At 40.5% G+C, this 16,871-nt stretch overlaps 1 protein-coding gene across 1 annotated transcript in view; it reads right to left on the reverse strand.

Annotated features, from left to right (window-relative positions):
- serinc5 (serine incorporator 5) overlaps positions 1-16,871 on the reverse strand; it is a 76,303-nt gene that overhangs the window by 3,957 nt on the left and 55,475 nt on the right. The window contains exons 7-11 of the mRNA XM_043706685.2: positions 12,698-12,793; positions 12,448-12,574; positions 10,750-10,819; positions 4,892-4,931; positions 1,636-1,783 (exon numbers count right to left, since the gene is read on the reverse strand). Of these exons, the coding sequence (XP_043562620.1) occupies positions 1,636-1,783; positions 4,892-4,931; positions 10,750-10,819; positions 12,448-12,574; positions 12,698-12,793 (481 nt within the window). The remainder of the gene's footprint in view (positions 1-1,635; positions 1,784-4,891; positions 4,932-10,749; positions 10,820-12,447; positions 12,575-12,697; positions 12,794-16,871) is intronic.

A 16,871-nucleotide genomic window follows, 5' to 3' on the forward strand; every position in this document is an offset into this window, starting at 1 on the left:
AAAATTGTTTGCCCACCTGTTTCTTGTAACAACAACAAATTTGGCTAGAATGCATTTTTCATCCAAGTGATTAAGACATATTGCAAATTGCACATATTAAGACAATTTTAAACAATGATCCCAATGGCCTCCACTACTTTGCCAACTTGAAAGTTACACATTTATCTTGAATCTCTTTCCTATTAGTCAGCAAATTATCTATCCATATTAATGTACATTACCTCCAACATCATGACATCTTAGTTTGTGCAGTAAGTAAACAAAAAGAGTAAACAAAAGAGTAAACAAAATGATCTCTGTTATTAAATATATGATTGAGCCTAGGCTTTTGGTCGTTTCCTTCCTCATTAAGTCTTTGTTTTTCTAATGCCTGGTGGGTAACACAAGAAAAAACCTGCAGGATTATTAGAAGAAATATGGAGGTGGGAACTAATTGGTAGCTCAGAGTTAGCACAGGCAGTGGGCTGAATGACCTCCCATTTTAATGTTGGATTCTGCATTTGGTATTCACCAACCACATTACCCTCAATGTTTCACTCTAATTTCTATCTTACCTTCAAATCACATTCTTTCCAAAATGGTGGACATCAAATTTCTAGTATCCTGGGTACTGGGCAAGTAAAAGTCATCGTAGTGCTACCAGACCTTAGGGTTGCTCTCTCATTAAGAGAGACATGACTGGAGGTGAGTTAACCAGAGTGTCATCACATTTCAGGCAAGGAGAGAGGCTAACAAGGAGACTCCTTCATGGTAATCTCAGCCAACTTGCACTGTTGGCATTACTCTGCATTGCAAACCAACCGCCCAGTTAACTAGCTTACCCACCCCCAGTAATGGACAATGTAGATTCCTATGCCAGTCTAGGTCCAACTGCATTTCAATCCCATGAATGGGAATGACATTCGGTAAATGATAAGACCATAAGACAAAGGAGCAGAAATTCGGCCATTCAGCCCATCAAGTCTGCTCTGCCATTCAATTATTGCTAATAAGTTTCTCAATCCCGTTTTCCTGCTTTCTCCCTGTAATCCTTGATCCACTTATCTATTCCGGTTTAAAATGTACTCAATGACCTGGCCTCCATACTCTCCTCATCTCCATCCTAAAGGTCTTCCCTTTACTCTCGGCTGATATCCACAATCCTTCAGCAAAGTCTAAATACAGACTTGAACATAACAAAGAAAATGCAAACAGAAACCTCAGGAGTCCTTTTCTTGGCTGAATAACAATTTTGTAGCAAAAATAAACAGTATGCAGTACGCTTCCACACACCAAAAGATTTTGATTCATTCCACAGTTACACAAATTATTTTTATGTTCATCTATATCATTCCTAGTTATATAAGTAGGAGTAGTTACAGATTAATTTATGTGCATAATCTGGCTGAAGAGACAAATTTATCCAGACATTCAATGGCATTTTTTAAAAATATTCTTCACGGCGAGCACCACAGGAAATCTAACTGGGCATGTATATGTTATCGCTGCAATCCCTACATTAAAACCATCACTACGGTTCAAAAGGACTTCATGGCTGCAAAGTGATTTTGTCGAGGTTTTGGTATGCTGCATATGGGAGTCTTTCCTTCCACACTTTTACAGAAATTTTAAAGAAATTAGTTGCTGTTTACTTACTGAAACCAGTTTGTTAATGTCATCATCACATACAGGGAACCAAGAAAAAAGACAAAGTGGAAGAAGGAGTAACTATACACAACGCCGCTATTCTCATTGTGGATCACCTTCTGGATTCCTTTCTCCGCTCCATCGACTTTATAGTTACCTGCCATATGAAGGTAGACACGTCACTGTATGAGATCACAGAGCTATCACCTTTATGAAGTACAACAAACAGCAATGAGGGGCCCACGCTTACTATTCAATCCACAAGCCAGCTCAGACTGAATCTGATACTATTGCAAGATGTCACAAAAGGACAGAGGCACAATATAAGCTCTTGTCAACTAAGAACGAGGGGTTCTGAGAGAACATCACAGCTCCACAGTGATGCAAGACAGATTCTTGGCTGCAAACCATCACTCCTTAGGATTTGCAGAAGGTGGCTGGTTTTACATTGGGCAAGTGCCAAATGGCGGTCAGGCATCTCCCCATCTTCAGGTGAGGTTATGGACAGAAATTTTAAAAATCTAAGCAGATAATTATTCCAGGGACGTTTTCCCACACTACCTCTGGTTCAAAAATATCATTCACAATCAAAAGTCCAGGAATTGTTCATTTTGCCTTATCAGAGAGTTAAAGGAGCCCAAATCACATATACCCTGTGGTGGTGGTGACGTTTAAAAAGGACTTTTAAAAGAAATTTTTGATAAATACATTTTTTAAATTACACAAAGAAATCACATCTGTTGAACAGTTTCCTTTCAAACTTTATATACCCCATGCCTAACTCTGGTATTGCATGCTCAATGTGAAAGAAACTTTAGTTTGGTTAATTAAAGACAGAAGTGATAAACTGTAGCTCTGAAAAGGAAAACAGCAACTAAAAATAATAGTTTGTGGTCTCTACTGAAAACTGGCATTTAAACACAAACGTTTCCTTTCAAAATAAACTATAACCAAAACCAAATTAAAAAAGGACTTCAACTTGAATCCTATTGTCTGTTATGAGGGGATTACTTAGACTTCACATTTGATAACTTCCACAATGCTGTTCCTGAGACTGAAGATAGTTTGAGACGAGGTGATGGTGTTGTGATATTTTCACTGGACTAATAACATGCTGCAGATCCAGGTTCAGATCCTACCATGGCTGAGAATGAAATTTGAATTCAATAACTGGAGTTTGAAATATCTAACGTGACTATGAAATCATTGTCGATTGACATCATGAGTATTCTTCAAAAAGGAAACCTTTGCCTGGTAAGCTTTAGATCTGGTAAACCTTACTTGGTCTAGCCTACACGTGACTCCAGATCACACAGTCAGGAGGTTGCCTCTTATATGCCCTCTTCAATGGAGGAAACCATTCAGTTGTATCAACTGCCAAGGAATCTCAAGAAAGGGTCTGCCAGATTTCATTCCTATGCATCAACTAAAACAATGGAAACAAACAGCAACAGCAAACAGTGTCACATCAACCCTGCAAATTCCTGCTTCCCAACATCTGAGGATTAGTGCCAAAACTGGGAGAACTGTCCCCATAATTCAGTCAAACTCATTGAATCATACCTTTCACCAGCAGCATTATCCCTGGGTACATCATGTCCCAGCAGCATTATCCCTGGGTATATCCTGTTCCACCAGCAGGTGAAGACACAATGGTAAATAATCAGGAGGGAGTTACTCTGAGAGCCCCTTACATTGAATGTGGACACCATAAATTCTCATGGCATCAGCTCAAGTATTAGCAAGGAAACCTGCACATTGCCATGTGCAGGTTCCTCTTGGAGGAGTACTGATTCATCAGCCACTTTGAACACCATTTGGAGAAGCATAAAGGTGACAAGGCACAGATTCTACTCTGGGTGGGGGATTTCAATGTCCATAAGAGTGCTTTGAAACCAGCACTAGTGCTCGAGCTGGTCAGGTCCTAAAGGATGTAGTTGCTTGACCAGATCTGTGGCAGGTGGTGAGGGAACCGACAAGAGGCAAAAACATACTCAACCTCATCCTCACTATTCTGCCAGCTGCAGAAGCCTCTGTCCTTGACAGTATTGGCAAGAGTGTCTCCACAAGGACTGTGAGTGGCCAAAATCTCATTTCATGTTGAGAATACCTTACATTGTATTTTGTGATATTATGACAGTGCCAAAGCAACAAACTTCGAACAGATCTAGTAACTAGAGACTGGGCATCCATGAGGTGCTCTGGGTCATCAGCATCAGCAGAATCATACTTCAACACAAACTGCAAATCTTGTGATGGAGCATACCCCAACTCTACTGTTACCCTGGTTCAATGAAGAGAATAACAGAAGGCATGCCAGGAGCAGCATCAAGCGTAACTAAAGGGAAGCATCAACCTGGTGAAGCTACAAACAGGACTATTTGCATGCAAAACGCTAAAGTAGCCAGCAACAGACAGAGCTAAGCGTTCCCACAACCAATGAATCAGGCTCATCTTTTGCACTGGTGTGCTGGGCTCCCCATCATTGAGGATGGGAATGTTTGCGGAGCCTCTCCCTCCAGTGGGTTATTTAATTGTCCAACATGATTCACGACCAGATGTGGCTGGAATACAGAGCCTTCGATCAGATTGATAGTTGTGGCATTACTTAGCTCTGTCTATCACTTGCTGCTTACTCTGTTTAGCTTAACTAGTTGGTTACATCTCTTCACCATCAGTGAATATTAAAAACAAGTACTTTTCCAACATCGTACCCCTGTGGCATTTCAGAGTTTCCGAACATTAAAAAAGCTGATCTTAAAACTCCTCCTTATCCCAATACTCTCAAAACTGCATTGGTTTCGGATGGAGCACGCATGACAAAACTGTAGCAGCAGAATTAATGAGTAAAGAAGGGGAAGCCTCATTGACTCAGCATAAAACATTACACAACTTGTCTTATACAGCAATGCCTAGATCCACATATTCAAACGAAAGAGGATGTGAAGAGCCCTAAATTACTGTCTGAACTTCACTGGAAATATGCTTGCAAAATCTGAAATCCCCAATATAATGGTGACATTCTCCCCAGAAGAAACAAAATCGCCACTGACTGCAACTCCAGCCAGTGGAAGCAAAATTGCACATTGTTGGGATCATAAAGCAGGCAATTTTGCATTTGCTGATTACAGTAGATCTGCAAGTTAGGTTTGTCATAGATGAGACAAGCAATTATGATTTTGCCTGCTTTAGATTACTAGCAATGACTATTTTCACTGCCAATTTGTGTGTTTACAAATTTAAATAATGGATGATTGGACCTTACCTTCCTCATCTGGTGCAAAGCAGAAGCAGCAGCGAGCTTCCTGTAAGATAATGAGGAGTTACGTTAAAAGGCTGCTCATATAATCACACAGGATTTTGGACAGAACTGTATCATTCCAACATATGCTAGGATTGAATGATTCACAGCACTGGATTAACAAGTCAGTTGATAGTACAGAACGTGAGTGTGGTTAGCAAAACGTTGAAGCTTTTCACTGGGTCATACAGCATGGAAACAGACCCTGTGGTCCAACCAGTTCATGCCAACTATAATCCTAAATTAAACCAGTCCCACCTGCCTGTGCTTGGCCCACATTCCCCCCAAACATTGCTTATTCACGTATTTATCTATATGTCTTTTAAACATTGCAACTGCACCTGCATCCATCACTTCCTCTGGCAGTTCATTCCACACTTGAACATCTCTGTATTGAAAATAAATGGCTCTCATGTCTTTTTTAAAAACTTTCTCTTTACACCTTAAAAATATGCCCACTAGACTTAATCCCGCACTTTAGGGAAAAGACACCTGCCATCCACTTTATTTATGCCCCTCAAATTTATAAACTTCTAAAGGTCGCCGCTAAACCTTCTATGGTCCAGTGGAAAAAGTTCCAGTCTATGCAGCCTCTCCTCATAACTCAAACCCTCTATTCCCAGCAACATCCTAAATCTCTTCTGCACCCTGTCCAGCTTAATAATACCCTTTTCTTTTCATCTTGCATTTTTGGGACAGAAGCAAGAATGTAAAATTTCGAGGTGTGCAGCATTTCACCATATATGAAAACATGGAACAGTACAGCAAAGTACAGGCCCTTTGGCCGATGATGTTGTGCCAGCGTTTTATCCTACTCTAAGATCAGACTGACCTATATGCCCTTCCATGTGCCTATCCAAAAGTCGCTTAAATGTCCCTAATGTATCTGACTCTACTACCACTGCTGGCAGTCCATTCCATGGACCTATCACTCTCCCAGTAAAGAACCTATCTCTGACATCTCCCCCAAACCTTCCTCCAATCACCTTAAAATTGTGGTCCCTCATGATAGACATTTCTGCCATGGGAAGAAGTCTCCGTCAATCAATTCTATCTATGCCTCTCAACACCTTGTACACCTCTATCAAGCCACCTCTCATCCTTCTTACACTAATTAGCTCCTTCAATCTTTCTTCATAAGACATTTCCTCCAGTCCAGGCAGTATCCTGGTAAATCTCCGCTGCACCCTCTCGAAAGCTTACACATCTTTCTTATAATGAGACGAACAGAACAGAATACAATATTTCAATTGTGGTCAAACTAGGACACTATAGAGCTGCAGCATAACCTCATGGCTCTTAAACTCAATCCCCCTGCTAATGAATGCCTTCTTAACAACCCTATCAACCTGGGTGGCAACTTTGAGGGATCTATGGACATGGACCCAAAGATCCCCCTGTTCCTCCACACTGCCAAGAATCCTGCCTTTAACCAGTATTCTGCATCAAATTCGATCTTCCAAAGTGAATGACTTCACACTTTTCCAGGTTGAACTCCATCTGCCACTTACGGGCCCAGCTCTGCATCCTGTCAATGTCTCATCGCAACCTACAACAGCCCTCTGTACTATCCACGACTCCACCAACTTTTGTGACATCTGCAAACTTACTAACCCACCCTTCCACTTCCACATCCAAGTCTTTTATAAAAATCACAAAGAGCAGAGGTTCCAGAGGATGCTGGTTGGTAGGGCAAGTTAACTTTGAACGGTCAAGGGGTTGCCAAGGAGAATGAACCAGGGAACCATTGCCTCCCCTAAGATTTTGGTTCATTCAAAAAAAAAAAGGTGGAATGAGTGGATAGGTTCCTTTCCCGCCCAAAAAAAATAAGTTCCCATGTGTGAAATTACGCAGTTTCCAGCAAATATAACAAAGGTAGAACACGAGCCTGACTGATTAGAGTAATTTTTATCACACTAAATTGCAGTATCACATGAAGTATCAGACATTATACTGTACAATTAAGGGATGAGTACAGTCTGTATTTAGTTTATTGTGAACAGATAAAGAAGCATAATAATAAAAATCTGGAACTCTGGAACAAAAACAGAAATTGCTGGAGGACCGCAACAGATTTGGCAGCATCTGTAGTGAGAAAGCAGAGAAAACGTTTACATCCAGTGACCCTTCTTCAGAACTGATGGCAGCTTCGAAAAAGAGGATACATATGCTGAAAATGGGGTGGGGTTAGGGGTAGAGGAGGGAGCGATAAGTGGAGATGGATCCAGAGAGAAAAAGATAGTTATGCAACGGGAAGGATAATGGTGAGCCAGGAGGAAAGAAGAGCTGCTAATGGGGCCATGAGAACATATAAATGAGCTGGCTGTGCTTAAAGCAGGCTGTGTACTGACAGGGCCTGGGGTGTTTGGGTGGATAAAAGGACATGGAAAGTAGAATTCAGGCTGTAAAATGATTTAACTCGATATTAATCCGTGAAGGCTGCAGGCTTCCCAAATGGAAAATGAGGTGCTGTTCTTCCAGCTTGAGCCGAGCTTCACTGGAGCACTGCACCAAGCCTGAGACAGAAACGTTGGCCAGAGAACATAGCGATGGGTTGAAGTGGCCAACAGGAAGCGCAGGGTCAATTTTAGAGTCAAAATGTAGGAGCTCTGCAAAGCAGTTAACCAGTGTATGTTTAATCTCTCCAATGTAGAGGAGATAACATTGTGAGCAACAAATGCAGTAGATGAGATTGTATGAAGTGCAGGTAAAGCGCTGCTTTACCCAGATGATGTGTTTGGACCCTTGGATACTGAAGAGGGAGGAAGTAAAGAGACAGGTGTTTCAGGGGAAGGTGCTGAGGGAGGTGTGAGGTGATGTTGGAAGTGGAAGAGGATTGGATCAGTGTTTGGATGGAATGGTCCTGCTGAATGCTGATGAGAGAGGAAAGGGGAATGTGTGTCTGATGGTGGCATCCTGCTTAACGTGACAGAAATGCCAGCTTATGATCACTTGAGTACAGACGATGTTGGGGTGATAAGTGAGGACCAAAGTGATCCTGTTGGTGTTTGGAACAGAAGAGAAAAGGGTAAAGGTAGAGGTGCAGGAAAGGGGTTGGACTTGGCTCAGGACCCTGTTGACTATCACAATGGGGAATCCTTGGTTGAGGAAAGGGTGGACATGGTTGCAATAGGTGGAAAAACCTGAAGAGGCATACTGCTTGATACAATTTATCAGTTGCTGAGATATATGTCTGATGTCATGGCCTGCAGTAAACTAATGAATTAACCCAAGTTTGCTACCTTCAAACCTGTGAAGTGCCCAGTCTCTCCCAAATTACCCTGAAAGGATAAAGTGCCTTAAAATTTGAATAACTGGTTAAGCTAGCCATTTCACACTGCTACTATACAGTAGGAAAAGCCAGTGATATTCAGTATTAACAGGATGCTGCAAACGAGGCAAAAAGGCTTTCCACCTAACACAAAGAAATGAATAATCAGATTTGTAATTGTCAGTACTGTTGTGAAGCCAGCTATGCAGGTTGTTTGTCTCAACAATTGGTGGATCATAGCAAATATCACATCCTTTCGATTGGCAGAGGACTGAGCATATGCTTGGAAGATTCAAAACATTACGCCTAATTTTAGACGCAACTGTTATTGGACAGCACATGCTGATCAACCCCAAATGTGTTAACAAGTAATTGAAGTCCATCAGTCTGGCTTGCAATGTGGCTCACTTACACTTGTTCGAAGTTTATATAATCATATGCCTTTTTCTTCTACAGGCAAAAATAGTGTGTCTGGGTATTGCAGCTTTTTTTGAAATAAAGAAAAACATTGGGTAGTAACAGCTTTGTGGTACATTCTCCATGGCAACACCAACTAGAATTGACTTGCCAACCAAACAGCAACCTTTTCTATTGTAAGTCCTCAACATTCTTTCATTTATCCTAATGAGTACAAGACAAAAATGTTGACAGAATGTAAACAACTTTACATTAACTTGTAATTTGTATTTTCAGTAAAAAAACAGTAGTCTTTCTTCCTTAGTTTGATGCCCTTCCTTCATTCTTCAGTTCAGGGCACAATCCCACAGAAGGTGTACAACAGGCATTCAGTCATAGCTATAAAGGGACTGCATTGTCCACAAACAAGACAGTGCCCATCCTTCAATCCTTAATGCTCCCACTGTGGAGTGGGAAGGAATGAGAAAATAACATACTGCTTAGGGATAAACACAAGTAAATCTATATTCCCCTATAGGACAGCATAATGCAATTGATTCTTGACTTTATTGATATGCTCATGGTAAGGGCATTTTCCTCTCCTGGACTACAACTGTTCAATACAGATTTTTGCAAGATGTTCAGCTTTTCGTAGTTGAATTGCTGATAGTTTGTTCTGATCTCACAATCTACATAAAGACTGGCAGACTGCATATCAGTCCCAAAGTGAAAACAGCAATGAGGATCATTACACAGTGATGATGTTCACCATGTTTTGAAAAAGCTTACTCAACACTTTATTCATGAGATTGCAACACTGGGACTTTTTCTATTTCAACACCATTAACAAGAGCATCATGCAAGCAAGCTGTGGGTAAATTAGACCTCAAGTTTGCAACTATAATGTATAAAATATGCAGATAGAGTCAGAGGGTTTTTACAGCATGGGAAAAAAAAAAGCCATTTGGCCTATCATGTCCCTACCAGCCATTAAGCACCTTTCTATTCAAACACTATTTTCGAGAACTTGACCTGTAGCCTTGAATGTTATGGCATTTCAATTGCGCATCTAAATACTTCTTCATTGCCATGAGAATTCGTGCCTCTACCACCAGTGAGTGCGAGATACCCAGCACCCTCTGGGGGAAGACAGTTATCCTCAAATCCCCTCGAAACCTCTGCTTCTTATTTTAAAAATGTGGCCCCTAGTTATTGATCCATCTACTCAGGAGAGACGTTTCTCCGATCTATGTTTCTGATACTCTTGAGGCACTGGCGAAGGCATGACTACAACTGCATATTAACAGGGTGTCTCTCTCTCTCTCTCTCTCTCTCACACACACACACACACACACACACACGTTTATTCTGTTTGAATGTCTGCATCAACAGGAATTTCTCACTAACACACCAGACATACATCTATAATTAAACATACTCCACCCACCAAACCCTTAATATAAATATTTTGCAGGGAGTAAACTAATAAATTCCATTAAAATAACAATTTTAAAAATAAATCTTAAAAAAGTAGACTACCAGATCATAGACAGAAACTTTGCACAGGTTTCTTTGGAAATATATAACCTTCACTGTAGATAGACTGAATAGGAGGTTGAAAAAACATCAAGACACACCCAGGATCTATAATATCATTCAGACTTGAACTGACCAATTTTCAATCTTATGCAATTAGCAAAAAATGAAATGAAATCTTCTTTGGGCCTACTTTCTGAAATTGAATTAAAGCTGGAAAATCCCTTCCTAACATCAAGTCAAGGCAGATTTTTACAAAAAGTTCATTTTAAAAGAACTAGCTAGTCATTTATCTTTTTTTTTAAAATGACAGTTCTCGCTTAGCTAGTGATTATAGTTACAAATGAAGAAAATGGTATCTGTGAAAAAAAATCAACACCACTTTCTAAGATATTTTAACTGAATGCTACAAAATAAAGATACCAACAAACAACTTTTCTTTAGCTCATACAATTCATTTTCCATTGCATGCCCCAATAAAATCAGTGCACCCTGGATAAATATGTTCCAGTATTTGCATGGGACGTAAGTCAGTGAATCAGCACTGGAATGTGTGTGAATTAACAGCACACCAGGTTGAAACAAACATTCCACTTTGGCAAATCAGATATATACTTACAGTTGGCTCTGAGTTTCGAACTGTGCTCACTCCCAGGGTGGCTGAGCTGGAACGTGTTGTTGAAGTTAGACTAAAAGAAAGAACAAAGAAAATATTTTTTTTTCCAAATGATGTTGGGATTGTTGGCATTCTACTCAAGAATCCATTAATCACAAAGTCTCAACAGAAGTATGTCACTTCTCCACTCCCACATTTTTCCAGATTGTAACAGTGTAAATATATTTCAGTATAGAGGCCAAATCCTCCCCAAGCCATGTGTGTTCATTGTCTAAGTGTGTTTCTTAGTTCCATCATTAAAACATTTAATTTACATAACATGCCTCCTCCAGCAGCTGCTATACAGCTGACAGCATCTCTTCTCTACTTTTTATTTCCACTTGTCTTCTAATTCCATGAATGAATTTTAGAACAGTCCATGACAGCCAACTTCAGGCCATACTGAACACCCTGAAAATTGACTGAGATTTGGACCAAGTCAACTCTGTTCCTAAGCAGGATGTTTATTAGTAATTGGACAGAGATAATTGGAATGCAAGGGCCTCCCACTTAACACGCAGTGACTGTTGGTTTGTAAATATCAACAGCAACTTTCTTTAACCCCCTCCCCTTTGTGATGGAAGAGGTGTCTTTGACGCGTTACTGATGGGACGTTATGAAAATTTATGTCAGTTTACACCTCTACAGTTCATAGGACCAAATCTGAAGCCGTCCAATAATTTTTAAACTAGCTGCTTTCAGACATTATGCTCTGCATTCCAACCCCAATTTCTTTTGGAAAACATTTTTATTTTAAAATGTAAAAAAAAAATCTGGAAAAACAAATCAAGTCAGGGTTTTTCACACAGGGGGTGGTACGTGTATGGAATGAGCTGCCAGAGGATGTGGTGGAGGCTGGTACAACTGCAACATTTAAGAGGCATTTGGATGGGTATACGAATAGGAAGAGTTTGGAGGGATATGGGCTGGGTGCTGGCAGGTGGGACTAGATCGGGTTGGGATATCTGGTCGGCCCGGATGGGTTGGACCAAAGGATCTGTTTCTATGCTGTACATCTCTATGACTCTATGAGTCCAAATGACTGTGACCTGGTGTTTAAGATGCAGCATTCAGGGATTATAATGTTATTTAGAACTGTTCTCACTCCACTCATCATCATGTACATTCCATCACAATGAGATGAAATAGGTTGTCCAACTGCTAATTCTAATAATCTTTAAATACCATCAACAACATTTATATTCATTTCTGATATAGTGGATGGGAGCTTGTCCATGCATACATTTAATTTAAAAACTTGGAAACTTTATTTCATGTGCTGCCTCCAATTTTGCAACTCAAGTCCAAAATTAGAATTCAGGCATTTAAGAGGGCATTGTTTCAATTTTTTAAAAAAGTTATCCAATGTACAGAGGCATGAGGAAAAGGCAGAGGACGGCACAGAGCCATGAAATGCATTGAGAGAGCTGGTGCAGATATAATAGGCTGAATGGCGTCCTTAATCAGAACACTTTTGTAGTTCTGCGAATGCCCTGAAAGCTAGTTTGCATCAATGGAGTATTTGACTGGAACGGCTTTATCAAATCTGTGAGACAAATATGAGTAAGATCAATGCAAATAAAAGTCTGAACCTGTAACCATACCCAGATTCTGTTTTTTTTTTCTCCCTGTTTTGAAGAGCAAAGTAATAGATGCACATACCAGGCATAGAGCACGCAGCCATACATGATAATGGCTCCCAGCACAGAAACAAGCTTGTCATCTGTTTGAAGGCCTTTGCCCAATAACTGAGGAATGCATATTGTAGTGTTCACTCCTTGCTTCATTACTGAACAGAGAGTAAAAGACATTGAACACTATTAAATCTTTAGAGAGACAACAAATCCATTTAAAAGCAATAATAATTTAGTGAAAAAATACATAATTGTTTTTAAACCAAGTTTGCAAGTACCATATTCTGGAGGAGAATTGGCCAATGCAGAGAAAGTAAGATACATCACATAACAGCTGATTACTCCTGACTGGAGAAGGCCTGAGTTAGGCTGATCTGAAACAGAATGCAAACAGGGAATCATTTAAAAGAATAATGCAAGACAATTGGCTAATGTATGAAATACATACAGCAAGGACTAATATACTCAGCGAATTTTGAGAAGATTTGTAGCTCAGGTTGTGGTTCTGGATGTAGGTTTGCTCGCTGAGCTGGAAGGTTCATTTCCAGATGTTTCATTACCCTGCTAGGTAACCTCTTCAGTGGGCCTCAGGCGAAGCACTGTACATGATTCCTGCTTTCTATTTATACGTTTGGGTTTCTTTGGGTTGGTGATGTCATTTCCTTTGGTGACATCAAAGACATCTCAGAAATGACTGCCAGACTACTCAGACCCCTTGGCATCATGGTAGCCCACAAACCCACCAACACTCTAAAACAGCAGCTAATGAACATGAAAGACCCGATACAGACAACAAGCAAAACTACTGTCATTTATAAAATACCGTGCAATAACTGTAACAAACACTACATTGGACAAACAGGCAGAAAACTAGCCACCAGGATACATGAACACCAATTAGCCACAAAACGACATGATCCTCTCTCACTAGTATCCTTACATATAGATAAGGAAGGACACCACTTCGACTGAGACAGCACATCCATCTTAGGACAAGCCAAACAGAGACATGCACGAGAATTCCTAGAAGCATGGCATTCCAACCGGAACTTTATCAACAAACACATGGTGTTAGACCCCATCTACCACACCGAGAAAAAGAACAGGAAAGGACATCACCACAGGAAATGACATCACCAACCCAAGAAACCCAAACATATAAATAGAAAGCAGGAATCATGCACAGTGCTTTACCTGAGGCCCACTGAAGATGTTACCTCATAGGGTAACGAAATGTCTGGAAATGAACCTTCCAGCTCAGCGAGCAAACCTACATCCAGAACTAATATCTTCACTTTAATTAAATAGAATAGGGGTCAGTTAGCTCAGTTGGCTAGAGAGATAGTGAATGGATCAGATTTGTGCCAACAGCATGAGACTTGATCCTGTTGTGGTTGACTGTTGGAATATTGCATGCAATTCTGGTCTCCTTCCTATCGGAAAGATGTTGTGAAACTTGAAAGGGTTCAGAAAAGATTTACAAGGATGTTGCCAGGGTTGGAGGATTTGAGCTGCACGGAGAGGTTGAACAGGCTGGGGTGTTTTCCCTGGAGCGTCAGAGGCTGAGGGGTGACCTTACAGAGGTTTACAAAATTATGAGGGGCATGAATAGGATAAATAGACAAAGTCTTTTCCATGGGGTCAGGGAGTCCAGAACTAGAGGCCATAGGTTTAGGGTGAGAGGGGAAAGACATAAAAGAGACCTAAGGGGCAACTGTTTCACGTAGAGGGTGGTACATGTATGGAATGAGCTGTCAGAGGATGTGGTGGAGGCTGGTACAACTGCAACATTTAAGAGGCATTTGGATGGGTATATGAATAGGAAGGGTTTGGAGGGATATGGGCCGGGTGCTGGCAGGTGGGACGAGATCGGGTTGGGATCTCTGGTCGGCATGGACAGTTTGGACCGAAGGGTCTGTTTCCATGCTGTACATCTCTATGACTCTATGTCAATGCAGGACAGGTCTTTTTGCCCTATCTGTAGTACTTGCTGTGGTTCAACAAATAACCAAGCACATGCCTTCAGGAAAAAAACTCATGAGAAAGCAAATGAAAGGAGAAAAATCCTACTCAGAACGGTGTTCCCTTGTGATTCACATAAAAACTTTACTTTCAATCAATTAGCATGTGACTCAGTTTATCAATTTAACAAATTCACCAATAAAGTTGCAGTAATAATATACAGTCTTACTCAGAAAGCTTAGAACAAACCAATCAGGAACACTGTTGTTGCCCATCCCAAGTTGTACTTGAGAAGGTGGTGAACTGCATTCTTGAACCACTGTAATTCATGTGCTGCAGGTAGTCCCACAAAAGCTGTTAGGGAAGGAACTCCAGGATTTTGACCAAACAATACTGAGGGAACAGCAATATATTTCCAAGTCAGGATAGTGAATGGCTTGGATGAGAACTTGGAGGTGATGGTGTTCCCGTGCATCTGCTGCAGTGGTTCTTCTAGACAGAAGGAGTTGTGGGTTTAGAAAGTGCTTTGGTAAACCTTTGATGAATTTTTGCAGTGTGTCTTGCTGATGGTACAAACAGCTGCTACTGAGCTTCAGTGGTGGAGGGAGTAGATGTGGTGCCAATCAAGTGGGCTGCTTTATCCTAGATGGTGTCAAGCTTCCGGAGTTTTGTTGGAGTTGCACCCATCCAGGCTAGTGGGGGGGGGGGGGATATTCCATCACACCCCTGACTTGTGCCTTGTAGATGGTGAAGGAGCTTTGGGGACTCAGGAGATGAGTTACTTGTTGTTCTTAAAAGCTGCCAAATCATATTGGCACATGGCAGATTTTATGTTTGGTGACATCAAATATATTTGAGCAGAGAAGCAAGAGAAAAAAAAATAAGACTTGCCAAACAGGAGCAAGTTTGTGTGTAAACTATGCCTATGCTGCTGGCTGCAGTCTCAGCTGAAACTTTTATCATTGGATATATAAAGATATTAGTAAATATACGATTCAAATTGTCATTGCGTCACATGAACAGAATTAAAGGATATGGAAATATTTAAATTTTGATTTAAACATATAGTGTTCTGGGACAGATGTCCCAGTCAGTCAATTGCTGTGTTAAACATTATTTAAGGAGATCTCTACCACCTTACTCGAATGTTTCACACTTCAACAGCTGTGGCTACAGAATCTTTAAAGACTTTTAAGCAGAGGTAAATGGATACGTAATTGAGATTAAAAATCTGATCAACTATGATCTTACTGAATGGCGAAGCAAGATCATAGGCCTGCGTGACCTGCTCTTTGATAGGGTTTTGTATTGAATGTGTTAGGGAAGCTGATGACTGAAGCCGTATAAAATGGCTAAAAGTGGTTCTCAGCTGACATAAAATGGCAGAGGAAAATGGTTAGCCGAAACAGCAGCTTCCACAGTCGGCTGTTTGAAATTAAACTATAAACAAGAATAAACAATGGTGAGCTGCATTGATAGAAGGTGTATATCCAAGTAACTAGATTAAGATAAAGAGTGTTATGAAATGTATGCAATGGGCCCTGTTGAACAAGTAAACAAGGTACAGCCTTGAACCAGGCTGGTCCAAACTCTGGTACTCATCAAGGGATGGAAGGGAAGGGTCTGACCATCCACTGATCACATGATATTGAGACACCAAGGTAATTGGATGAGCAGTTAGAGGAGAGCCAACTGACATGGGTTGAGTATTTAAGCTGCATGTTTTCCCTTGTTCAGTGGCGAAGTCCCTGTAGAGCCCAAAGAACATGTCCCCGGTGGTGTAAAACAATAAACTTTTTGATGTTTGAAGTGGGCTTAGATGTCAAATGATTCATTTAGTCATTCCACTGCATCAAGTTTGTAATACAAACAAGCAAAATATATCCATATGCACTCTTAAAATTTGGGTCGCATGACAGAGTTGACCATAAAATCATTGCTTCCAAATAAGTTTCACTCTGAGACTTATACAAAAGATGTATACAAATCAAAGCATCAGACACTGACAATTTGTTTGAGACTGGCATGTGGGATGTCACACACAAGATGCCAAATCACTAATGTCTGCACTAATGCCAAAACCCACTTTGCCACACAAAAGGGATGTCTGTTTTACAACAGAAATGCAATAGATTAACTTTTGGAATGAGTAGCAGAACATGAAGTATTATGCATCAAGGACAGCAACGAATTGTGCTAGTACAAAGCATGATCTTAATAGAAACATTTCTAACCTTGATAACAACTTATGTAGGAAAGAGTGCACACTTATCCTCACTACCCCACCTTGCTAAACATACTCTACTGTGTGGCTTTATTTGATGATTTCCACTTCAGACATAGGTTTTAAAAACTTTCCCACAATCTAATTCAATTTCCAATCAGATTGGATTTCTTTCATTCTGAACACATATGATTTTCACGTTTTGTTCTTCTACTGGAGAGTTATGTCATCTTTCTAACATGTCTCAGAACAATGACCAGTTATTT

Source organism: Chiloscyllium plagiosum, unplaced genomic scaffold, assembly GCF_037043375.1.
Source record: "Chiloscyllium plagiosum isolate Xiang-an unplaced genomic scaffold, Cpla_swu_hap1 HiC_scaffold_2, whole genome shotgun sequence".
NCBI lineage: Eukaryota > Metazoa > Chordata > Chondrichthyes > Orectolobiformes > Hemiscylliidae > Chiloscyllium > Chiloscyllium plagiosum.